Source organism: Miniopterus schreibersii, assembly GCF_964146895.1.
Source record: "Miniopterus schreibersii genome assembly, chromosome: 12".
NCBI lineage: Eukaryota > Metazoa > Chordata > Mammalia > Chiroptera > Miniopteridae > Miniopterus > Miniopterus schreibersii.
The window spans coordinates 54,915,650-54,942,363 of NC_138112.1; the positions used below are offsets into that span (position 1 = coordinate 54,915,650).

The window sequence follows — 26,714 nt, forward strand, 5'->3', positions numbered from 1 at the left end:
CTTTATGCTTAAATCAATTTTACATCGGACAATTATAGTATTGTATTGCTGATATTATTTAAGAAAATTGTCATACTTTTTTACCACATATGCTCAATAATGTGTTGTTCTGTTTTCTTAGGAACTTCCTGCACCGTTACTTGATGATGATTGTAAAAAAGAATTTGATGAAGATGTACGTAATCATGAAACAGCAGAATCTAACGTTAAGATGAAGATAGCTTGGCGCTATCAGCTGTTACCCAAGATGGAGGCAAGTCAATGTACAAATTACGTATTCCTGAAATAGGCAAATGGCATTTTTCATTTTACGGAATCTCTTGTATATCTGTTATTCCTTAAGTGCAATATAGTCTATTTCTTTATTTGCATAAACTAGATATTTCACTTATAACATATTTGATCAAGATGACATATTTCTTAAAAATAAAATTATAGCAAATTGTGTTTTTTTTAATTTTTTTAATTTTTTTTAATTTATTTTTTTAATATATCTTTATTGATTTCAGAGAGAGGAAAGGAGAGGGGGAGAGAGAGACAGAAACATAAATGATGAGAGAGTCATTGATCGGCTGCCTAGCCCGCAACCCGGGCATGTGCCCTGAATGGGAATCGAACCCCGATCGCCTGGATCCTAGGTCGATGCTCAACCGCTGAGCCACGCCCGGCCGGGCAAATTAGTTTTTTTTAAACCAAAATAGATTATTTCCTTTCTTCCATAGTCTCCATATAGAATCTTTCTAGTGTTGCCAGGCTGAGTGAGTGAGTCAGGGTTAAACAAGTAGTCCAAAATTAGCTGTGTCAATGGTCAGATATGCTTTTTAACATAAGTTGTCTTGAAGTCTTAAGAGTGTAGTCCTGTTGCCATTTAGGCAATGTCAAAAAGGGTAAGAATGTGCACAACTGAATCAGCACCAGTAGTTCAGTACAGCATTAAGCGAGCGCTTACACTTGGAGGGGTGTGGAGTCTTAAAAAGGCCCGCTTTCCTCGCCCTTTGATTTTGATCCTGTCTCCTAAGTGCCCTATTCTCTCTTCACCCCAAGAATTGCTAGCCTGCAGCATATTCTGAGACTTAATTTCTTCAGCATTGTAGAGCTCTACTGCAAAGGCCTACAAATGACTCCAGCAATTCATGACAGTGTATTAGAGGTTTATTATGTTCAGTCTTCATTACACTTTGGTTTTCTACCTTAGTGGTTCAGCCACAATAGTCCTGTGATAGATGTGTGCATGTTGTAGGTGACAACAAATACCCTTTTTCCAATGATGCAGGGAATTTATGAAAGATAGTGATGAATCTCCTGACCACTAGTGGATCATGACACAATTATAATAATTAATAGTATTTACATAGTGCTTTACAATTTAAAGAATATGCATGCCAGTATTGCATTAGATTCTCATAACAGCCCAGTGTAATCATTATTTGCTCTAGTTCTGGTGCTTGAACTGAGGCTCAAAGTGGTCTAGTAACCATTTATTTGGGTTCTTGCTTTCCAACATGCCATACTGAGAAAGAAGAAATGGTAACAATCGTAACAGTCTTATGTAGACTGTTTATTTGAGGTACAGCTTTTCTCTGAACGTTTTGTTTCTTTCTGACATACTGGAGGTGGGGGGAAGTTGCTCCTCCTGCCTGTCCCCCTACCCCGCATCAGTTTCTTTTCCTTTAGCGTAGTAAATTTTTACTGCACCATTACGATTTACCTCTTCCACAGTTAACAAGTTAATGGTTAGTTTATGAATGTGCAATAGTTTTCATAATGTAAAACTAAAGCAAGATGTTCTTACTAAACTGAATAAAACCAACTAGTTATTGATGATAATTTGATTTTTTAAAATAGATAGTTTTTAGGTGTAGAGTTGAGAGTTTTGGGCGGAGTATTACTACTAATATTATTATTAAATTTAAAGCATTTAGTTATCTTTTTCAGAGGAAATGTTTTAAATTTTTGTTTTATAATTCTAGTCCTCATAAGATTGCACAGCATTTCAAAAGTCTGATTATATGTTAATACTAGGTCTCTAGGGTAGAAAAAAATCTTACAAAATTGTTGTTTCCTTGAAGAGTTTATTTATTTTTCATTTTCATTTTTTGTTGAAGGATTAAAGTTTTTAATCGTTAATAAAATTTTTAGCATCTTCCTTGTGGGTATTTTAGTTTCATATCTAATCGTAATGTCTAAAAATATAAGTAGCAATTGTAATAAAAGCTTCCAAATTTATTTTTACATTTTAATGAACTATATGTGTTCTATATGTAAACTGTCACAGCATGAAATCAATTTTCTGCCTTGATTCAATCCAAATCTGAGATTTCTATCACATTAATAATATAATTAGAAATATTAATAGAGACCCGCAACTTAAAAAGCGTATTTTGCTTTTTGACAATTTAGCATATTTCTCTGAGTGCACAGGACTTCAAGAACTTCAGTCCACTAATAAATTTATTAACTCAAACTTAAAAGAAGCGAAAAGGCTCTCTTTCTTTCTCTCTCCCCATGGCCAGCCTGCTAAAATAGATTATTCATGCTTATTTGATTCAGGTAGGCTTTTGCAAGCTTCCCTACTAGGCCTGGGAATGTGGTACATTGAGGCCTTTTCAGAGGCTTCTGACATAGACCAAGCTTTTATTGCATGGTGTTTTATTATGACCAAATCCTAGTCTCCACCCAGTTTGTAGGCACTCTGCTTATTCTTTTGAATCGGGAAAGGTTATCACCTACCTTAATCCATGCAGCAGTGTGGATTAAGGACACCAGTGTGCCCCAGGATTCTCAAAGAGGATCCTGGAAACTTCTTGTTTCTTCTTTTTTGCTGTCTTTACTGAATTCTATTGGGCCTTAGAGGGATTTGCATCTGAAATGGGCAACCTGGTGTTTTTCTCAATGAAGACATCAGATCAAAGTTCAGTTAGTCAAGGCCTTTCTAAAACATTAAGGGGGCTTGGACTTACACAATAAAAAGATGAGCTCTAGCAGAGATTGCAGTAAAAACATTCTGAACTATAATCCGGATAAAGAATAGATTATAGGCCAAAGAACAGACCTTGTTTAAATTGCTTTAGACTAATAACTTTACATTTTTAAACTTTGCACCCTGTTTTCAAGAAATAAATTTTAATGTCACATAATTTATTAGTCAATACTTTCATGGTAAATACTTTCATGGTAAAGCTTTTGGGAACTATATTTCTGTATATTGTATTGGAAGGATTAGATAAGGCCAATTAATAGATTTCTTTCATTAACAAAAATAAACAGTAGTTTATGGAGGGATGAACAATCATTTTAATTAGAAAATAAATATTAAACCCACAGACTCTGAGTCTGAGAATAATGTCTCTATTAGGCTTAAAAAAAAAAAATTTATTTTATGTTACTGTATAATTCGATGTGTGTCATTTCACTTAACAATATAAATCCTTAGTCTTAAAAATGCAAATATGTAGTGTCAAGCAAATGTCTATTTCCAATTTAAATTACAAAGTTGTTAATTCCTTAGTAAAATAAGAACCTACTGTGCATAGTTCTTCAATTTCTGCAGAGACTACCTAGTTTGTTGAATATTCTGAAACTTGTCTGTTTTGTAGCATTCAGGACAGTTGCAATTATGTAAATTTAGATCAGAGATTTCCTTAGAAAATACTGCCGGGTGGAACCAGTTAGTTCAACTTTGGATAGAGGTGTATATATTTCTAATGTGCTGAATGAAAGCAATCAGCCCAGAGTTCATTCGAAGCAACATAAGAATAATATTATGTTACTAGGATTTTACTATCCTATATAAATAAATTCAGCATCAGTAGTTATTAGAGTTTCTTAAGAGAAAAATAATTTGTTGGAGAAATTGTTAGTAGAGGACACAAAAGAGGAATTGTCAGTGCACTAATGATTATGCAGATTTCTGATTTCTCTAATGTAGCTGATATATATTCTCTGTACTTTGTTCCCATCAGGAGCACCCTAGTACATTTTATACTACAAGCTTAACATTAAGCTTATAAGAAATGTTGAATATATATGCACACTGTCTTGTGAGAATTTAGTTTTAAAATGATGCTCAGTTTAATGTATTTAAAGAGCTAGTTTCTTTTGCGCTCCTCACCATGAATTAATTTGGCTTAAGTTTTCATTGGTTCTTAGCTACTATATATTTGGCATTAAAACCTGGAATTAAAAAAAAAAATTAAGACATTTTTAATTTAGGAAGGTACACAGAATAGTAAAAAAGCTAAAGAGGTTTTAAATTTTTATCAAACTTATGAAACTACCAGGAGTAAAGAAACATGGGAAATGAAAAGGTTGATTTCTAACTGTGTAGTTTAAAATAATAAAGATTGTTTATATGTTTCTTTGAAAGTGAATTCCTATGTATATCAGCTTTTCTTCATTAGTATTAAAATGCATAAATATGTCAGCATTTTGGTGAGTGTAGGACAAAATAAATTATAATTTTTAAAAAACAATATTTTTTTTAACAACAAATATGGGTTTTCTTAACAGGCTGGACCAGTATCATCTTCAAGATTTGGTCACTATTATGATGCATCAAAAAAAATACCACGAGAATTAATTGAGGCTTCAAAATGGCATGGATTTTTTCTTCCAGAAAAAATATCTTCAACTCTTAACCTAGAACCTTGGTAAGTTAATGACCCAATTTTGATTTCAAAGGTTAATAGAATGTGTTTCTACCACATTCTTTGAAAGGATGCATATCAAAAGTCCATATCCTAATAATAAATATTAGTTTCTACATAATATATAACTTTGATTGAGCATATGTTTCATATTATTTCATATAGTTTTCTTCTTTTTTCAGTCTTGTAACTGTTGGACATACTATTACTCTTAATTTGCAACTTAAAAAGTCTGGACACCAAATTTACAAATACCTGCTATCTTCATTTTCAAAAAACTGTAAAATAGTTCCAAATCAGGGTATTTCAGCGGTAAATGCAAATAGATATCTAAATATTAATTATTGATAGCAATAGCAGTGAAAATGGTATAAAGTAAAGCTATTGCTCCATGTTTTTTGGTAAGTGCTCTTTTAAAAAGTAAACAAGTACGCTTTCCAATATTTTATTTATTATGGTTCTCTATTTCTAGTAATGCTGTAAATAGAATAATCTATTTTTTTAGATGACTTAAGAGAACTTAAGGTTTGAGTTTTACAGTGAAGAGTTGTATTAACCAATGCGTGTTTATGGTGCTAGTAACTTTAAGGCAAAACTCTGAAAACTGCAGTGCTTGACATTGAATAATTTATAAAGGTTAAGAGTAAGGGAAGGTAACTCATGGAATCTATTGTCGCCTCTGTTTTCTTTCTCACTATTAAACCATTATTTTCAAAGCGAGACGAGTTATTAAATGGAGATTTAATAGATAGGAAGTTGTGAACCAGAACGACTTAAAGATCTATAGTCTCTTTTCCAGAAATATTACATAAGAATTTTATGACGTCTGTACTATTTCTTTTTATTAAATCTGTTTCAAAAAGAAATTCTTTACTTCATTATGGTGTTTAGTCAGTGGCTAGAGACTTACCCAAAGTTGGGCTTTGATCTTGTCTTAGGGTTAATAGCTACTGTTCATGAATGACTGCTATGTGTCCATCACTCTAGTACGTGTTTTACCTTTGTTATCTATCCTGTAAAAGTAAATATTCCCATTTTCCAGAAGAAGGTACCGAAATTCACAGAAGAGGTATATCTGAGGCTCAACTATTAAGTGCTAGAGACAGGATTAGCCTAAGTCGAAAGATCTCTGTCTTTCCCTTTTTGCTTTACTGCTTCAAAAGACTTTGGTGTCCTTCACCTTGACCTTCCTGTGTTATGGAGGAAAGAGTGCTGACAAAGAAATTTTTAAAAATCTGGGTTTGATACTGAGTCTGTCCTACTGTTAACCTTCAGCAAATTCCTTAAAGTCAGTGGAACTAAATTATCTTTCTGTGAAAAACTGAGGTGTGGGGAATACCATTTGTCCTACCTACATCACTAATTTTTTTGGTTACGTTTGATTATATTGATTTTTCTAGTACCTAACTTTTGCCATTCACTGAACCAGATAAAAATATAAACATGTAGGTCAAAATAACTTTTCCATCATTTCATAAATAGTAAATGGTGTCTCAGAAATCTTTGTTAGCAATAATGCTACCCTGCCTCCATTCATGGAGTGCTTAGGAAAATAAAAACTAAAATGTATACTAAGTATGATGTAAATGCATGAAAAATAATATGGTGATACTTTGTAATTAATATATATATATTACACTTTTTTTTAAGCCAGAAAGTACAACATTTTTGTTCATTCATTCAACAGCTAGAGAGAGAAGAAATTAACATTTGTCAAAAACCTGCTCCGTGTTAGGCACTGTTCCAGGCATCTGACCGTAGGATATCTAATTCTCCCAACAACCCTCCAAGAAAAGTAATATTATCCCAATTTTATAGGAAGCTTGAGGTTAAAGGCACTAACTAGCTTTCCCACAACTGACTATGAATGACTGAGCTGGCACCCAAACCCAAACCTCTAAAACGCTCTGCTCTGCTCTGCACCAGGCTGCCTGTTTACTGCTGCAGCAAATGGACAGTACACAAAGCTGGGTGCCAGAAAAGTGACACCTAGGTCGGCTGTGAGAGTACAGTCTCCTAGTCTTTAAAATATATATTTCAGAATATTTTTTGAGGACTAGCAGTTTTGCACACAGAATAGGAAAATTTATAGATTTTAATTATCAAGGCAGTATTTCATTTCATAGTAGTTAACTGATAATTCATTTATTTCATATTAAACTTAAATGCTTAATTAAATGTAATTAAACTTTAAACATGTAATTAAATTAATTTTGAAAATGGGTACTTTACCATGTGAGATTTATTTTAATTTATGAAAAGCGTGTGCTCATTTCACTAAAATGAACTTTACTGGTTCATTTATGAAACAATAAAGCTTAGCATTACAGTTGTCTATACTTTTCCTATAATTAAAACTAGAGGATATAGCTGTATCCTACTATCATATGTGAGGATATAACATATAATTTCATAATTTCTAAAGGGACTGTTGAAACGTAGAGGGTTTTTTTTACAGTAAGAAAAACTGAAGGTCATTTAAAATTTGCATTAACTAATTTAAAGTTATTGGTAGGTTTGCCTTTAGAAAATGTTCATACATACAGTTTAAACTTTCAAATTAAAGCCTGGCTATAAAAACCTGAGATGTATCACAATAATATTAGCCAGTGGATTTTGTTTTGCTCTTTTACTGTCATAAATCAGATATTCTAAGTCACAAAATAATGATAGAAAAATGAATTTTGAGAATAATTCTGTAGTCTAAGATTTTTAAAATCTGACATCGTTCTGAATTAATCTTTATAACAGGTATGCCCAAACACATTTCTGTTTCCTTATAAGAAAGATGGCTCACTCTTCAGCATAGGGATGGTGTCTCAACTTTCTTATTTATTAATAAATCTACCAACATACGCCTTAACCTACTGTTATGACTGAACGTTTTGTGTCCCAAATTCATATGTTAAAGCCCTAATCCTCAGTGGAATGGTATTTGAGACGGGGCTTTTGGGAGTTATTTAGGGTTATATAAGGCCATGAGGGTAGAGCCCAGGTCTGATAGGATTGGTGTCCTTAAGCAAGATCGAGAGACACTGAGCTCCCACTCTCTTCTTGGGTGCACATCCAGAAGAGGCCATGTGACCACGCAGTGAGAAGGTATCCATCTGCAACCCAAGGGGAGAGCTCTCACCAGACACCAACCCTGTTAGCACCTTTGTCTTGGACTTCCAGTTTCCAGAACTATATCAAAATAAACTCCTGTCGTTTAAGCCTCCAAGTCTGTGGTATATTGTTATGGAAGCCGAAGCTGACTAATACACCTACTATATTGTAAAATGTTACTTTTTTTTATTGTAGATATATCATGTCTTGAATCTTGAGTTCATATACTATTGGTAGTAAATAGAATAAATTTGTTTTGATCTATTTCTTTGAAATTCAAGGTTTTATTTTGACATACTTATCTTAACATTAGCTAGTACTTTCTTGTAGTTGCTAAAAGTGTGTTATTGATTAAGTTGAATGAACTGAATTCTGAGATAACCAGTTCTCTTTCCAGGAGAAAATCAGTGCGAAGAGGCTGAATATAATACTTAAGATTTTAGAAGTCATTCCGCTTTTCTTCTCCTGCCAAGTCTCGGGCCAGTTTAAATGGAACCTTGATATGAGCCCCAGTTGTAATTATGCTCCCCCTGCTTTCCTACTTTTGTTCTTACTCTGTCAGGACGCATCACATCGCACTGAAATTACTCGTCTGCATCCCCATCTTCCCTCCCAGGCACTGGAAATCCTTGAGGAAAGGGTTGTGCTTTCTTCATCTGTTTATTCCCTGAATCTGGGACACAGGCGCTGAGTTGATAGTTGGTGAATTAGGGGACCAATGCACAAAGTATGGTAATAACCCAGATTAACTAGAGCCTTGCTCTTAGTATAAAGATTGAGTGGGATAAAACCAATAACCGAAACATAGCCATGTAAAAGTATATATTTTATTTTAACAATATAGATCTCTTAGATTGAGAAGCAGAGAGCCACACTGTATTTAGAAGTTACAAGTAGAAAATTCACTCTTAAGAAAGGAATTTTGGAAGGGAGTTTCTAGCTAAAAGTTCAGAACAAAAGTCATGAAATTATAGAAGCATACTATAAACTCCTTTATTAAAAAGATATAGTGAATTATATATTAATACTAATATCTGAGCTAGGGGAAAGGCAAGATGTAAGTGTGAGGAGGGATTTTACCTGTCTGCTTATCAGCTGGTGGTATAATTAGAGTAAAATGATAATATCTGAAAATTTATAGAAAGAACTAATATCCTGAACCTCACTTTTTTATATTTTAAAAAAATAAAGTTTGCCCTGGCCCATGTGGCTTGGTTGGGTGCCATCCCATGTACCAAAAGGTCACAGGTCCAATTCCCAGTCAGGGCACATTCCTGGGAGGTAGCAGACTGATGTTTCTCCTTTTCCCTTTCTCTCTCTAAAATCAATAAAAACATTTTAAAAATAAAAAGAATAAAGTTTATTAGATCATAATGTTGTCTGAATTTACCCCCTTTGTCAAAAAGGTCAACTCAAAGCTTTCAGTGTAGTCTGTAATTCCTCAATCAAAGTCAGCAACTTATGGACAGCTTCAGCATCTATAGTTGATTTTCCATAAGCCAGGCAAACTTCCCCAAATAATTGCAGCCATCTTCTTGAGTTCTCTTGCTTTTGTATGCCCCTTTTGAATAATCTCTTCTGGAAGATTAGCAAGCCTCACTGTATTAAAGCCATAGCTCCCTTAATGAATTTATAGAGGATGATAATAGTCTCCTGGCTGGGATCTTCACATTCATTTTCTACCATGCATGCCATGTGTCTGGTGCACTGCAACATTTTGAAAATAATTTTCAACTATTGAATGGTAGTAGGTAGAAAACAGTGTACAACACTTTTTAGTCTCAGCAAGTTCTTAACTACATTTGCTGTTGCTATCCCATCAACTGTTGCGGTACCTATTCCTAATTCATCCTCAAGCACCAGAGAAATGTGCTGTTGCATACGTAAGTATTCTGGCAATTTCACTCAATTCAACGCAAAAATGTACTCCACCTGACATCATTCTGTCTAAGGCACCAAGTCTAATAAACATTCTATCAATTGGCGTGAGCCTGCACACTTCAGCAGGTACTTAACCCATCTGGACCATTACAGCTACTAGGCCAGCCTGTCGCATGCATGTAAACTTTCCCCTCATATTAGGTCCAGTAACAAGCACACAGTACAAGTGAATGCCTTATCAGTACAACTAAGAGAAATATCTTCCTAAAACTATGCACCTGAATACTTTATGTGACTATGTTTAATGGAGCCATGTTCAGACCTCATCTCAGCCACACGTTGATTTGAACCCACAGACTTTTCATGGAATCGGGATCTCACTCTGAAGCTGTATCTTAGTTTAGCCAAAGAGCAGATAACTTGAAGTTTTAGAAAACTTGAGCTTTGTTGGGGTTTTTGTTTGTTTGTTTTTGTGTGTTTTTTAATCCTCACCTAAGGATATTTTTTCTATTGGTTTTCAGAGAGAGAGTGGAAGGGGGGAAGCATCGATGTGACATCAGTTGGTTACCTCCTGCATCACAGGCCAACACTAACCACTGAGCCAAACCGGCCAGGGCAGAAAACTTGAGTTTTAAGTATCATTTAATTGTGCAGCCGTGGGCAAATCACTTAGCTTCTAATGGGTCTTAATTTTCTCAACCTGGAGCTGATCACTATACTAACCTCTCAAGGTTATTGTAATGATATAATGTGACAGTGATGTGAAAGGTTTGGGGGTTTTATTATGTACCATTTTACCAATCAATAAAATTAAAATCAAATAGTCTTATTAGAAACAAATTGAGCTGATTATCTGAGTTAATATTTCATTCACTCAGTTAAGTTTATATATACATTATTTTATTTTTGTATATTATCTCTTCACAAATGAAGTCTTGTCTCCTTTTACCCAAGCTTTTTTGTTGGTGGTGTTATCAGTGGTGGATTAGGATGCACTGAATATATTCTTGATCCGCCCTCCTTTAACCCATAGTGGCATTCGTCAAATGGTTGGCTAGAATTCATTTCATAATCTGGAACCTTGCAGCAGATTTTACCCCCTGTGCAAAACTAATTGACCCAGATAGGAATTAAATCTTCTGTGTTCAAATAGCAACACTGTTCAGAAAGTTGAGCAAGCAAGGACAAATCTATGTTAAGATATGAAATAATCACATCACTGCCCTTATGGAATAGCATTATTTATAGACATATTTTCTCACTGATGGAAGTAGAAAAATGTGTTCATGTAATTCGTTGTATTTTCATTGAAAAGGGAGAAATAACTATATGAGAAATTACTATACCACCAAATCCTTCAGTTGGAGCCACATTTGTTTTGCAAAGAACAGGATTCTTTTCTCTTGGTTTTCTTATTTGTTTTTGTTAAATAGGTACTTCTGGCTAGGTATGAATGTTCAATAAAATGTTTAGAGGTGTGCTCATATTTTTGCTGAACCACTGGTCATTGATTTTGCACACCAAGCAGTCTGCTGTTTATACTCACTTTTATGCTCTTTAATGTTGCAGGCATGCTTCAAATTATATTTCATTCTTTCTTTAGGGTGTTTCCTCTGCCCACCTGGTCACTTTATTTCAGATCACAATAAAGCAGATACTTTTGTATTTTTAAGGACACCCACAGTTTTCACAACATTAGTCACTTTGATGTTTGTGAACTGGCTATGCTCCAGACCTCATTATCATATTTAATGTTCAGCCATAGCACACAGGTTGTCCATTATGAAAAATCTTAAATTCAGTTAATGTTAAAGCAGCTTTTCTTCATTCTTACTAAATTTTCTTTGAGATGTTTAATAGCATTTATAAGGTATTTTAAAATAGTAACAACGCTAATACTCACGTGAGAAATAATTTAGGTCATCTTAAGTTTTTATACATTTATTTTTTTGTCTTTTTTTACAAATGAAGTAGAGTTATGGTTACCTATCTTTATTTGTCTTAATTCAGGTTTTTGAATTAATATTATTTTAGCAGTTCTAAGAAAATTAAAACTTTTGATGGACAATGAGCTCAGGTAATCAGCACATTGATTCAGGTATACTTGGCATAGCGGTTCATTCACTATGTGTTAATTATCTATGATTGCTCCTGAAAAGCTGTAGTGGCTTCATCTTTTAGGTTGCTTCATTAAATCATTAATTTCCTTGGAGGTAACTAAGCCTGACATAATTAAGTCATCTCAGTCTCTACAGGTTTTTATCTTCCCATGATGTCAGGAACACTGAGCTGGTTAATATAAGGCACTGTATCTTGTTCCCTGGATGCACTGACTTTATTTTTGTTGGCTCATTTTCTATTATATTTAAATAATCTCATGAATGTGTACCTTTTAGTTATTTACTTACTGTTTTAGCTTACATTTGTATGTCCTTTGTAATAAGCCAATTTATATATTTGAACCACTTCTTACTACAGCTCTTTGACCCATGGCTACATAAAGCTGCTGCAGTTTATCCAGAGAATCATTTATGAGGAAGGATTTGATGGATCCAATCCCCAGGTATTTAGTACCTTCAAACCCTTTTATAATCCTGTGTGTAATGTTGTTTTCAGGCTCTCTAGGGGTACACCCAGCAAGTCTTAGAATAATCTACAATGAACAAGCTGTTTCCAAGCACAGGAGCTATAAATAAGCAGAGCACAGGCAGCCTTACTTTGACTATTAATGTGAATTTAGAATTTTAGCTATGTTCTCAGAGAATACACCTAAGATGTACACATATATTGTCAACATGAGTTATTGTAAAATATGCATTTACAACACCTGGAACTAATAAGTAGCCACATTTTGAAAATTACTCTTAAAGCTGCAAGTCTTGTACTTTCCTTTCTAAATTTTTATATTTCTGTCATTCAAGCCTTAACTTTGAATTATCTTATGAGTAAGAATTAATTCTTTTAAGATTTTATTTTTTATTCTCAATGAATAAAAATGCATTTTTATTTGATGTATTAAAATATTTTATAACTATTTTTCTGTAGCTCTATTTTTAAAATTTTCTCTGCATTACCACTATTAAAGGTGTTCCGGCTAGTTTAACTTAGACAAAATGCAGGAAATTTTATTTCTAGATATCATGCCTCCCAGAATTCTTCCTCAGTAATTTTAATTTCTGTAAATGCTAAAAGATTTGCACTTCATTCATATTATTTTAACAGAATTGTTTCCCAGGCACCATTATTTTTATTGAAGTAGACAAAGAAGCCAAAAGTCTTACTTTTGGCATTATAAACTATATTTGCTCTTAATTCATAGATTTTAAAAATATTATTATAGACTTTACTGCTGTATTTAACACTGTCCATGGCAAAATGAATAATTTTTAAATTTCTCTTGATCATTGGTTTAATAGCAGGTTGAAAATACTTATGTGTGTGTGTGGTGAAGCACATTCATTTATAGATGGCTTTTTGTGTATGTTTTAGTTTTTGTGGTGGCCCTTGGTATTTAGTACAGTTTTGTTTTGTTCATTGTTGCTCCATTTTGGTTCCTAGTTAAGATTTATGGGCACCATGTCTTCTCTTTGGTGGCAGTGCCCGTCTGGCGAGGTAAATTGGTCCCTGACAGACACCTCTCCCCACTCGCCGTGGTAACTATGGAAACAGGCATGTCATAACAGTTCCTATGGTACAGTGTGCAGAGCTGCTGCTCTTGCAGGATGATGACACATCTTCTAAGAGCAAGAAATTTTTTTAAAAAGCAAATACAATAGCAAAAAGATACATACTTGCATGTAAATGTATATGAAATACACTCACATATACACACACACACATACACACATATTCAGACACCCTTCATAAGGAAGTTGTTATTGGAATGAAATGGAAGTTTTATTTTCTTAGTTGTTTATTTGAATATGAAAACACCACCATTTTCAATAAACAATATTTTATTTTATGGACTTTTATAGACAACAGACTGTAGCTGGTTTCACTCTCTGAATCAGAAGTTCTATAACTATGGACTTTCATAAAGATAAACAGGGTTGAAGTAGACATTTCTATGGTGAAGACCAAGAATGCTTAAAAATGTTTAATTAAATAAAAATATACCAATAAGTTATGATAAAAATATATTTCCATTTTTATTGGAACTGAAATATAGTTAATGAATCTTTATATTGTTAAATTATAGATTGTATCATTTGCTAAATTCCCAAGTCTATACATCTGTCTTAGAAACTTTAGATGAGTTCAGGAAGTCACAGCAACGCATCTGTCAGTCACTACTTAAAGTGTTATTCCTGAGTCAATATTCTGATACTGAAATAAATCCTGCTTTTTAAAAGGAAATTTTCATCTTACTTATCACTCATTTTCAAATAAACTAAACTGGTTGGAGGCAGCATATAGAAATAGACTCTAAGGAGCAGAATATTATATACTATGTTGTGATTAACATTGGTCATAAGTAGTGTAGCTCATCTGTAAAGGTATTTAGACTAGAAACATTGGCAGATTACTGCCATAATATCATTTGTTTTTAAGTTTTGATTTTCACATACTTAAGAAATATACAATAAAAATGAAATTTTAACATTGACTTTACTTGGAATATCAGATTAAATATTTTAGGTATACTTTCTCACAGGAATAAATTTAACTATTTATTATTGTTCAGCTGTCAGGAGTTTATTTTTTTTACTTTATTATGCCTCACAATATGCCCCATTACTACATGGCATAGCAAAATAATTATATGTCTCAAAAAACACAGGAAATTTGTAATTCAGCCTTTGTTTTTACAACTTATTGTCATATTTTTAAAAATATGTGTATTTCTTGTGTGCAACTATAATGGTCAGTTATATTCTGATGTCCTATGTTTCTACCTCACTTAAATATCTTATCTCCCATTAATTGTTTGGCTTAATATTTTCATTCTTTCTATATGCATATATCAGTTTATCTGTCAAAGTCATGAATCTCCTGTAGTCACCCACCCTCCTGATTTATTTTTGTTAAAAACTTTTAGCAGGTACTTTTTGATACCATAGTAACAGGTATTGGTACTGTGGATTAAAATATAACCAACATTTCTGAAATGTTGACAAGAGAAATAATATGATGATGCTCCCCTTTTACGTCCAGATTTCATCCTAATATCTCATTTTTGTTTTCCTTCTTTCTTCCTTTCTTGGTAAGTCTCTGTCTTTTTCCAGATGGCTCTTTCTGTTGGGAATCTAACTTAAGCTACAGTTCATGAGATAACAAGTTTAGGGATGAAAAATGAACCTTAATTATGCCATTTCACTTAAATTCTGAGTTTCTAAATAATACAGAAAAGGGGAATAACATCATATTTCACAAATATTTTTCACGAATTCACCAGAAACTTATTTATACTTCTAACATATGCTCTGGTACATCTTATTCATTTCATTCACGTAATGCAGAAGTAAAAAGAAAACTTCTATGAACCACCTAGGATCATATGGTATCTTAGGTGCTTGTCTATCATAACCTTACTACAACGAGAAGAGAAATATTGGACCAGCAGCCTTGATGGCATCGTCATGCTTCAGGTCCTTGAAGTCAGGACGTTTTGTCAAAGGTGCTTAGACTAAACTGCCCTTTCTGTAATCTCTTTCCTGTAGTTTTATTCAAGACATTGTGTTACTCTGTGTATTTGAAGGAAAATATGTTCTAGCCTCTTTATTTTAGGGATGAGAAAACTAAGGCCTAAGTAATGTATGTGTCTTAACCAGAATCATATTATCTGTTTATTTGTATAGTCCAGACCAGGAGTCTCTGTCTTTCTCATCTTACTAACTACTGACCCCTACGTTTTCCTCTTCTAGTATTTCAGAGTTTTATTCATTTTTGCCTACTTTTCTTTGTTAATAAATTCTCCTTGAAAAGGGATACACAGATTCAAATTTTGTCTGTAATATCAGGGAGATAGATATATTGTGTTGGGCAGTAACTACAGTAGTTGGATAAAGAAGTTTATTCGTGGTGCTCTGTGGCAGTAGCAGGGGGTATATTTTAGGGTGTGGTTTCATCAGAGATTACACTCTAAAGTGACGCGTGTTCCAGGTCTTTGCTTTAGAGAAAAATCTTATTTTTCCCTGCAGAGTCACAGTAGTGATTTCCCAATTATTTCCATGTGCTAGTTTTTGCTAAGATCTTCATTTCCCAGAAATTTTGCTGGATTGCTAAAGAAAGCATTTACAAAACATTTGTTTAGTTAAAATAACCCAAACAGTAGAATTTATTATAAATACATCTACTGGCAAACACTTTTTGACAGTCATGCTAGGTTTTATGTAATGGTTTTTAAATGTTCTTTTCTCCAAGAAATAGCGGTCACTGTTATGACCTTGATATCAGTAGGCTTGAGTTCTAAATGTTCACCTGTCAAATAGTATGAAAAGTATTGAGCTTAAATTAAATTACTGTTGTAAAAATTGCTTCAAGTAGAAAAAGTAGAGCTAAGTGTAAAATGTAAAACCAAAATATACATTTAAAAATTTCAAACACAACATCAGGCAGTGGACATGATGGAATTAAATGAGAAATATTGAGCAATTTATCATTTATTGAAAGACATAGAATTTTACAATGCTAATAATGGTTTGTAAGCACTCTAGTTTAGATTTCTTTATTAACTCTGATCTGTTACATATTTTTAACTGCCTCCAACAGATTCTCAGAGTAGTCACTGTTAAAATTTAGAAACAGTGATACTCTTCAAAAATCTAAAAGAAAATGAAAGAAAAAAACAGTTCTGTTAATTTTTTATATTCCTGTAATCTAGAGATTTTTTTTTTTATATTGCCTTATTGCTGGTAGTACATCAAGCTCTTTACCACATCTACAGCACCTCCCTGATTTGTTATAAATAAAATTAAGAACTGGCAAAAGTAAAAGAGGTATCCTATTGGTTAACAAAACTTAATGTGTTTCCCTCTCCTCCACTTTCCTTTAGAAAAAACAGAAAAACATTTTGAGAATAGGAATCCAGAGTCTTGGTTCACCTTTGTGGGGAGATAACGTCTGCTGCACCGAAAACTGTGACAATAGCCATGGCCTTACAAAATTCCTGTACGTCCTCCGTGGCCTCCTGCGAGCCTCTCTTTCAGCCTGCGTCATCACAGTGCCAACACATCTTATCCAGGTACGAACTTCTCAAAAGCACTTTCCCCTAGTAGGGTGCAGAGTGAAGAGCAAAATATAAATGCTTTAGGAGTCAGATAAATTATTTTCACGTCCCTTAGCGAAAAGAGATTTCAGATGCGTAAAACACCAGATCAGCAAAATGTTCTTTAGATTGTATTATTAAATTCTTATATATTTGTGGTTTTAATATACAGTGAATATATGGTAAGTCCCTCTTTACTAATTTTTTTCTTTGCTTTCATGTGAACTTGCTAGGATCATTGTGATGTGAGGTTGATTTTTGCTGTGATATCTTTTAATTTATCAAAAGCTAATCTGAACATAGGTCTTGAAGAGATATTTGTAGACCTATGCGCATAGCAGCATTATTCACGAGAACTAAAATGTGGAAGCAAAGAAAGTATTCATCAACACATGAATGGATGAGCAAAATGTGGCATATATTGCAATGGAGTATTATTCACCCTTAAAAGGGAAGGAAATTCTGACATAAGCTGCAACATGGATGAATCCTGAGAACATTATGCTAAGTAAAATAAGTCTGTCGCTAGAAGATACTGTGATTCATTAATATGAGGTACTTAGAGCTGTCAAAACCATAGACAGGAAGTAGTGTGGTGGTTCACAGGGACTGGGGGGAGGAGGGAACGGGGTGTTATTGTTTAATGGATACAGAGTTTCAGTTTTACAAAATGAAAAGAGTTCTCCCATGGACACAGACAATAATATGGGGAAGGCCTGGGGTAGGGCGGGCGTTGGGTGGGGGGCAAAAAGAGAGAAAATGGGAGACATCTGTAATTCTGTCAGCAATAAAAATTAAAAAAAAGAGTTCTGGAAATGGTTGGTGGTGATGGTAGCATATTATGAACATATTTAATACCAATGAACAGTATACTTAAAAATGGATAAGATGATAAATTTTATGTTATTTGTTTCTAATGCACATCCTTTATAACACACTTTGATTCAAAATGACTTTTATAACAAGTTTTGAGTTTTGTTTTGCTTTGCTTCTCTAGGAAATAGCAATAATAAAAATAATGATAGCAGCTCAAGATATTGAAATATCATTTTTTGGGTCATTTGAAAAGTATTGCTTCACTGAGTTACACACTTCTTCCAAATATTTACATATTTCATTATACAATATAAAAAATCACATTGTTTAATATTGCCACCATCCAGTGTCATATTCATTTCGAGGTTATTTTTATCGTTAATTAGTTTTCTGTTGTAAGAGTACACCACAATTTCTTTATCTTTTCACTTACTGAGGGTCATCTGAGTTGTTTCTAGATTGATGGTATTATGAATAAAGCTGCTGTGACCATTAATGTAGAATCTTTGTGCGATATATTTTCATTCCTCTAGGAATCACATCTCTCCAAAACTTTATTTTCAGCCTTTTTTATTTTAGCCATTGCAGTCCATGTGAAATGTTGTGACATTGTGGTAATTAGCATTTCCTGGATAACTAATAATGTTGACCATCTTTCCATGTGCTTGTTGGCTGTTTGCCTATCTTCTTTTGTCTAAGGCTTTTGGCCATTTTTTGAATTACCTCTTCATTATCAAGTTTTAAAATTTCTTATATATTTTAGGTACAACTTTTCAGTATTTTTTTTCCAGTTTGTGATTTGTCTTTTCTATTTTCTTAACATTATCTTTGAAGAGCTGAAGTTTTTTATTTATTTATTTATTTATTTATTTTTGTTGTTGTTATTCAAAATATTACAGATGTCCCTTTTTCTCCCCAATGACCCGTTCCACCCCGCCCCATGCCCTCCCCAGTCCCTCTCCACACCGTTGTCCGTGTCCTTGGGTTGTGCATATATGCATATAAATTCTTTGGTTAATCTCTCCTCCTCCACCCACCCACCCTCCTCCATCCCTCTGACATTCGTCAGTCTGATCCATGCTTCCATGTCATTGAATCATTTCTGTTTATTAGTTTATTAAGTCCTTTAGATTCCACAGATAAGCGAGATCATGTGATGTTTGTCTTTCTCTACCTGGCTTATTTCGCTTAGCATAATATTCTCCAGGTCCATCCATACTGTCCCAAAGGGTACGAGATCCTTCTTCTTTACAGCTGCGTAGTATTCCATGGTGTAAATGTCCCACAGCTTTTCTATCCACTCATCTGCTGATGGGCACTTGGGCTGTTTCCAGATCTTAGCTCTTGTAAACTGTGCTGCTATGAACATAGGGGTGCATATATTCTTTCTGATTAGTGTTTCAGGATTCTTAGGATATATTCCTAGAAGTGGGATCACTGGGTCATATGGCAGCTCCATTTTTAGTTTTTTGAGGAACCTCCATACTGTTTTCCATAGTGGCTGCCCCAGTCTGCATTCCTACCAGCAGTGTACTAGGGCTCCCCTTTTCTCCACACCCTCACCAGCACTTGTTGTTTGTTGATTTGTTGATGGCAGCCATTCTGACAGGTGTGAAGTGATAACCTCACTGTGGTTTTAATTTGCATCTCTCTGATGATTAGTGACGTTGAGCATTTTCTCATTTGTCTCTTGGCCATATGTATGTCCTCTGAAGTTTTAAATCCTAATGAAATTTATCTATTTTTTTAATAATGATTTCTCTTCCCCATTTTTCCCATCTTACCAGTCTTTGCCCTCTACCAATCTTTGTGTGTGTTTTCTTCTAAAACTTTTATAGTTTTATCTTTTCAAATGGATAACTGTATTTCAATTTCAATTTTTTACATGTTAGTTTGTGTTCTCAAACAGCTTTGGGTTTATTAGTTAACATCCTAATTATATGTAAACTTACTTTATATTCACTAGCTCTTTTTATTAGTAGTACTATTTACCAAAGTACTTATTCTCTGCCTCAAACATGTGATTTCATATAATCTTATATATCTAATACATTGTAGTCTCCACAAAGGCAGGGCCACACATTTATAATTTTCCTTTTACCTAGCTTAGGGTTATGATAGTAATATATTATTAAATGCAATGAAGTATAAAAATTCCTAGCACAGTACCTAGGCTTTTTCTATATGTTCAATAAATGTTAAAAGAATATTGTTTCTAACTTTGAAAATTATTTCTAATACTTGATTGTTAAAACTCAAGTCTATTTAAATTTATGTGATTTTAGTATCTTTGTTCTAACATTTCCAAATGGCAAGTTTATTAAAATGCCACTTAGTTACATTAATTATACACAGCATATATATATATATATTTCAAGTCCTATGACTGAAAAGTTTAGCATAAATAAGAAATGAATTTTGACTCCGTGGCTAGAACTTATTTATAGTAGTTATAAGAGGATAACTCAGTTTTCCTTTAAGGGCTTTTCACAGATTGTGCTTGAACCTAACTTACTATTATGAGTTTAAAATCACACAAATGTTATAGGGCAACTCCTTTCTCTAATCATCTTAGACATTGTACACATACTTGTATTGTCTGTGGTGTTAATGATGATAAGTTATGATAAAGTTAATGCTTTCATAATAGTTTGGTCAGATTTAGTGAGTTTGTTTATTATGATGATGAATAAACCAGTGAAAATACTGGTACTCATAATACCACTACAACTATGCTATTACTACAAATATTTATTAGGCACATACTGCATGCCAAGTACTATGCAGGTATTATGTCCTTGTGTCTTCATGACAACCCTTACCTCAGTTTTCACAAGGTCACACAGTTAACAAGGGACAGGGCCAGTCATATTCTAATTCATGTCTTTCCCATCTTCACTGTTAGGTTATGTAGCTTCCTAATCATCACAAAATCTCTGCAAGATAAGTGTGACTCCAATTGCAAAGAAGATTAAACTGAAGTGATTCTCTAAAGCCACACATCTATTATAGGTTTAAAGCTGTATTAAACTCACATCTCTTTAACTCTTTCCTCTCTGCCACACTGCATCCTCATGTGTCTTGAATTATTAACTACCTGTGAAAGCAGTAACTTTCCATTAGGGGAAAAAAAAAGTTCTGGGCTCACATTGCTATTATTCAGTATTTTTAAAAGAGAAAATAATCATTGTAAAATCTTTGACTAATTAGTATATGTGAAAGATTAAGCAAAAAGTTACATTCTAGACAAGGGAGGAAAAAACAATGGAAGCCTATTTCCTTGCATGTAATAGCAAGCAAAGAACAGTTATGAAGTAAATATAAGTATATATGTAATTTGTTATGTATTCCAAAGGGACCTATGCAAAAACAGGAAAAAGAAAATTTTTTTCAAAAGCCATCTTAGTGGTGATCATCTTTATTACTTAGAGAAGAGAATCCAAACCCCTGTGAATGTTTGCGATGGGTTCCTCTATCCTCTGTGTATGGGACCAGCAGTAACACTATCAAGTCACCTCAAGTCAGCCTGTCTCACCACTGATTAAATGATGGAGATTTATAAGGTGGACTAGATGTATAAATATTAACATTTAGATTATGGTACTTTATAAACATATTTAAATCCTTATATAATGGAGAAATCTAGTTTAAATTTTTGCTTTTGAAAATACCATAAAGAGATTACTTTGAAATGGAAATAGAAAAACATAGGGTCAGACTTTGCTGATTGTCACTTCCCTAGACAGTTTTCCTATTATTATAGTCTTCCAACCCTAACATCAATTGAGCTATTAAAAAACAAATAATTTCTTTGCTCTTTGAACATGACACCTGACCATATATTTGTTTTTATATCAAAATACTTAGAAAAAAACATAAAACTTAATATTTTGCTTAAACCAGTCATGATATAAATAGGGAATAAACATCTTAATAACTCTGAAAGACTGGTAAGGAAAATCACAACGTTTAGGCTAAGAAAAGAGACTAAGAACTGGAGGCAGAATGTTTACAAAGTTAATCAAAGACTATGAACACACACAACCCAGAGACTGTGAATTTATTTAATAAAAAGTTACATAGTGATTTCTATGGACCAGTTGCAATCCAAAGATCTTTTTATATATTAACTCATTTAACCCTCATAATAACCCTATATTGTTGATGCTGTTGCTATCATTATCTTTATTTTACAGATAAGGAAATAAAGGACAGAAAATGTAAGTGACTTTTCAAGATCACACAACACAGCTCGTTGAGTGGCAGGATTTAGACCTAAGCAGTCCCCCTCTAATTACCATACTTTTAACCACCGTGCTGTTATGCTACTTATTCAATGGTAGAACTAAAATAGGGTCAAAATTAAGAAACACAAAGTAACATTCATCATATTCAGTAACAGCAAGAGCCTGGGCTTTTGGAGGCAGATAGGCATGGTTCGTTATATGGACCTAGCCATCTGTACCTCGGCTTTATCATCTGTAAAAATGGGGCAAAGAAGATCCAGTTCAGAGGATTATCAATACCATGTACTCACACAGTGCTGGCACATAGTAAGCACTCAATATATGTTAACAATTGTCATTTTCACTATTATTACTTAAACAGACCTCCAAAATTGAGAATTCGTACAGAGATCAGGCTACAAAAAAGTCAAGTGTACAGCTCCATCAAAGCAATGGAAATCTTCCGCTTTCTGCCTCTTTTTATGAAAGACACCGACAGAGTCTTATCAGGTCAGGGCTGAGACCGACCAGGAGGCATGGGTGAAGCCAGATAGCCATCTAACTCCTGGTGCCATCACACCATGTTGTAACACAACCCTTTCTAACATCGTACAGCAGCTTCCTCTCCGCTGTACCAGCGCCATTCCTGCAGAGTCTGAGTCGGGATTTAAATGGTGATTGATGGACTAAAGGTAGTTTAGCTTATTTATTCACTCATTCAGCAAATATTTATGGCAGGCACTGTTCTAGGCACCTATGGGGATATAGTAGTGAACAGACAAGGAAGTCTCTGTCCTGTGGAGCTTTTTCAGCCATGTAAAGGATAGCATGAGTGGAGCAGAAAATCAGAATGTACAGGTATTTGCACTCTTGAGCTTAGAATTTGATAGTAAAGTGATTTCTGGCAGAATATAGAAATGTAGTTTGATATCCTTGGAAATTTTGTTATATAATTAAACATCTATACATAATAGAATGGCAGTACTTTTATTTGAATATATTATATAAAGTGACACTAGATTAAAAGTTACATAGGATAGGCTGTATCTCTTAGACTGGTAAAACATCCAATCAGTGCTCTCGCTTTAGTTATTAGCATCCTGTCATACTTGTACAGTAATGATTAGTTACCCTTTATTGTACTTTTGGCATGCTTCCCATGTTTAATTTTACTGTAAGAAAGAAACACATAGTTAAGGAAATTGCAAAGAAGATAAAAAGTTAAAATAGGGAAAATAATGACATAGATTCAAAACTGACTTTAACTTATTGTTATAAGACTTTCGAAAGTAGAATGAAAAAGTTTTTAAATTTACATTTGAAATATTTTGTGTTCAGCCTCACAACTTTGAACTTGAAGATTTTTTGTTTCCTTTGGTTTAAAGATTATCTCCATAACAGCACAGGAAAAAAACATAACATACATATGTTGAAACAATGTATAAAAATAAATTCTAGGTCTCTGTTAAGAAAACACTAAAATTATTCATCAAATATGTCATATATATACACATATGTGTATATATATCCCTAGACAGTTTTCCCTGTGAAATAGTAGTATTACTCCTATTGTCTCTTTCTAGAATATAGTTTTAGTAATTGCCCAAAGACATTGTATTAAAAATGTATGTGAAAATGGCCAAGTTAAACACAGACTTTGTTACACGCTGAACTGTGGCGTTCAGTGTCATTCGAAGGAGCAGAACTATGGACGGCTCCCCTGTACTCCAGCATTACTCGGTTCCCAGATCCCTGCTGTGTAGTTGTTCCACTCGCCAAGAAGCCTGTTAAAGAGCCCCCAAGAGCATGTGTACAGCCCTCCATGTTAATAGTTAATTGGTGAGGATGGCAAGATGAGAGGACAGCCGAACATGTGGCCTCTCAGACTCGAGCAGGAGACAGACCTTTAGTTATAATAACAGCAGCTGCTCACATTCTCACAACTCGAACTGTTCAGAACTCCGTTGTCAAGCAAAGGTTGTCGTGGGCTGGGGGGAAAGGGAAGACTACTTCTAAGAAAAACAACTACAAACCTACTTTGAAACTCTACATGTTATCTTCTGTATGAGAATATTATTTCAGTTTTTTAGAACTTAAGTATAAATTTTTATATTAAAGGTTGTGATATTCCAGCTACATTGAACATTCTGTTGCTTTCCCCCATTTGCTTTTAGATACACATGTTTGTGTACCCTTTGAAACTTTAAAAAAACTTTTTAAATTTTTTAATTGCAGTCAACCCACAATATTTTATTAGTTTCAGGTGCACAACATAGTGATTAGACATTTATGTAACTTACAAAGTGATAGAGGGTATTATGCTAAGTGAAATAAGTCAGACAGAGAAAGACAAATACCTTTGAAAGTTTTTAATGAGATTTTTTTTGCAAGCGATAACTTTGAAGCAGTTACAATAGGATACTGTTTGATATCTATATCTAGCAAGATATGAAACTAATTTTTTTGGTCTTATAAATGGGAACTAGCTTACTATTAGTGAAATTTGTCATCCACCTTCAAGTTATATAAACATTTTGTGCCTTTTTAATTAATTTTATTTTCAATTCTCACTGACAGTTGTGTGCTTGGGGAAAATGGTGACTGATAACATTTACCCTTTTTGGAAATAAAAACTTAGTTTTATGCCTTATTATGATTTCAGGTGATAGGAAAATACATTTCCCCTAACGTATGCATTTTATTTACACAATCTGTGACAGGTTGTTCTTGATTTGTGTTTGTTATTAATTAAAAGCACTTTTACCTGAACATGTCAGGAAATATTGAAGCTCTTAGAATTATGGTAAAACAGGGAAAGCTTTTTTTCATATCTTCCTCATACTTTTCTATTCAGAAAGAAAATTTACTTTTTATTATTGCTGATCTATTCTCTCATAATCTATATTTTTAAGAAATTTTAAACATAACCTATTAAATTTTTCCTTTATTATAAAAACACAAGAATGAAACCTTCTTTGACATTATTGAAAGTAAAATATGAAACAAGATTTTCTCATTCTAGAATAATTCTAAGTATTGCCATCATTTAATGTATTTGCTTACAGAACATTAGTTGGTAAACTACTTAAACTTTCTTTTATTTGAAATAGATTTTAGATTTTAAACTGGGCTGTAACATATTTTTATTGGTCATCATTGGCACTTAGTCAGTTAATAGCCTTATTATCATATAACCAGTGTTTTTCAACGACTTGTCCTGTGTAATTTCCCCCCAGCTATCTCATTGAAGAAAACTGTTACCAGCATGTTAGCTTATACATAGGAAAATTTCTTTTCTAAAGAAAAACAGGAAGAAAGGGCCTTGTTATGTCTCTTGAAATTTGAATAAGGTTTTACTTAGTGTGTTTTAATTTATATACAGTATTTTAATTTACATACAGTATTTTAATTTACATACAGTATTTTTTTCAAATTAATATACAGTATTAATGTGTTATAGCTTTGAACCCACTGAAGTGAATGATACAGTGAACCCACTGAAGTGAATGATACAGTGAAACACATACATGTGTTTCAACTTAGAGAAATTTAGAACAAACCTTTTCAAATCCATAAACTTTTGTGTCCATGCTGAGTATTTTAGCAGCTAAACTCTAAGTCAAGCAATGGACTGCATTAGAACCAAGCACTAGTATGGGATTATGAAATGTGGGCTCCAGTAGCCTTGTGAATTTCTCTCTATGAAATCTTTTATTCTTAAAACAAAAACTAAGAAAAATTGCATGGCGAAGGAACAACAGACTTTGGTGAGTTCATAACTGTAAAATTTTGGAAAATGTGTTTAATTGTTGATATGAGCATCATTAAAGGAAAACATAAGACTGCCTTCTGTCATGTAACTTAACCTACTTAAATGGTCTTTTTAAGTGCACTTTATTAATGAGAATATTTAAGGATAAAAATTACAGATTTAATCTCTTGATCATAACTATCAGTTACTAAAGGATAAAGTTAGATATTCTGGCTGTCAGTTTTTCATGAATTCCTTAAAAAAAAAAAAAAAAGATATTCTCAATTGAGAATCTGCCTTTAATTTTCCCAGCTCTTCGCAACTACTCTGAGATAGATGATAAGAAATTGACTTTTTTTCTTTTAATTTAAAAGAAGCAATTTCTTAAGATGAACTGAATCATATTAAACCCACTTTAAATTTACACCATATCTGTCAGGTTCCAGTTTTTGAAAATTTAGTAGCTTCATATGAGTCTGATGAGTTAACAGAATCTGTGTTTCTTTACAATAACAAAGAATAGAGCTCTGTTCCAACTCCGCCACTGCAGGCTTGGGATCTAGAAATTCTTTCACTCCAGTATTCCTTCTCTTTCATATTATGCATGCTCCTATCTGATTAATTTTTTAAATCTAATCTTAGCTTGTATGCATTATACATATGTATTTAATTTACTTTCTTTGTCAAGTAGGTTTGAAACTTTTTACATAAACTCCAAGTTATGTATAAGTTTCTGTCTGTATAGAGCATTAGTAACAGTCTGTGTACTATTTTATCTTAGTGTAAAAATGCATATTAAATAAGAGCAAGATATTTTAAATTGTCAATATGATAAATGTGCATCTTTAAAAGAAAAAATTACATTTAGAAACCTTTTGTTACACTTAATCTAACCTAAGCATATTCGGTAAGCCATAGAAAGAAAAATAATTTTTGTTTTAAATATATTTTTTGCTCTCTCTAAAATAATTTTATGCTGTTATAATTCACGTTGATGGCAGTTGTTAAAGTACTATTTAGAGCCAATATTTTAAAATGTATCGATAGAAATAGGGAAATGTCTCATCACAGTATGGAGA

General features: G+C 33.3%; 1 protein-coding gene, 1 long non-coding RNA gene and 1 pseudogene across 4 annotated transcripts in view; 1 reads left to right on the forward strand and 2 right to left on the reverse strand.

Annotated features, from left to right (window-relative positions):
- ELP4 (elongator acetyltransferase complex subunit 4) overlaps positions 1-26,714 on the forward strand; it is a 147,298-nt gene that overhangs the window by 23,559 nt on the left and 97,025 nt on the right. For both annotated transcript variants that reach the window (XM_081153379.1, XM_081153380.1), the window contains exons 4-7: positions 122-253; positions 4,510-4,649; positions 12,111-12,195; positions 16,630-16,818. In XM_081153379.1, coding sequence (XP_081009505.1) covers positions 122-253; positions 4,510-4,649; positions 12,111-12,195; positions 16,630-16,818 — 546 coding nt within the window. The remainder of the gene's footprint in view (positions 1-121; positions 254-4,509; positions 4,650-12,110; positions 12,196-16,629; positions 16,819-26,714) is intronic.
- LOC308564913 (DNA mismatch repair protein Msh6 pseudogene) lies at positions 9,159-10,425 on the reverse strand (annotated as a pseudogene). Its single transcript has 2 exons — positions 10,356-10,425; positions 9,159-9,866 (listed from the first exon to the last, which is right to left on the reverse strand). The product of its transcript is annotated as a DNA mismatch repair protein Msh6 pseudogene (transcript).
- LOC308564758 overlaps positions 16,214-26,714 on the reverse strand; it is a 94,793-nt gene continuing 84,292 nt past the window's right edge. The window contains exon 4 of the long non-coding RNA XR_013999987.1: positions 16,214-16,845. This is a non-coding gene — a long non-coding RNA (uncharacterized lncRNA). The remainder of the gene's footprint in view (positions 16,846-26,714) is intronic.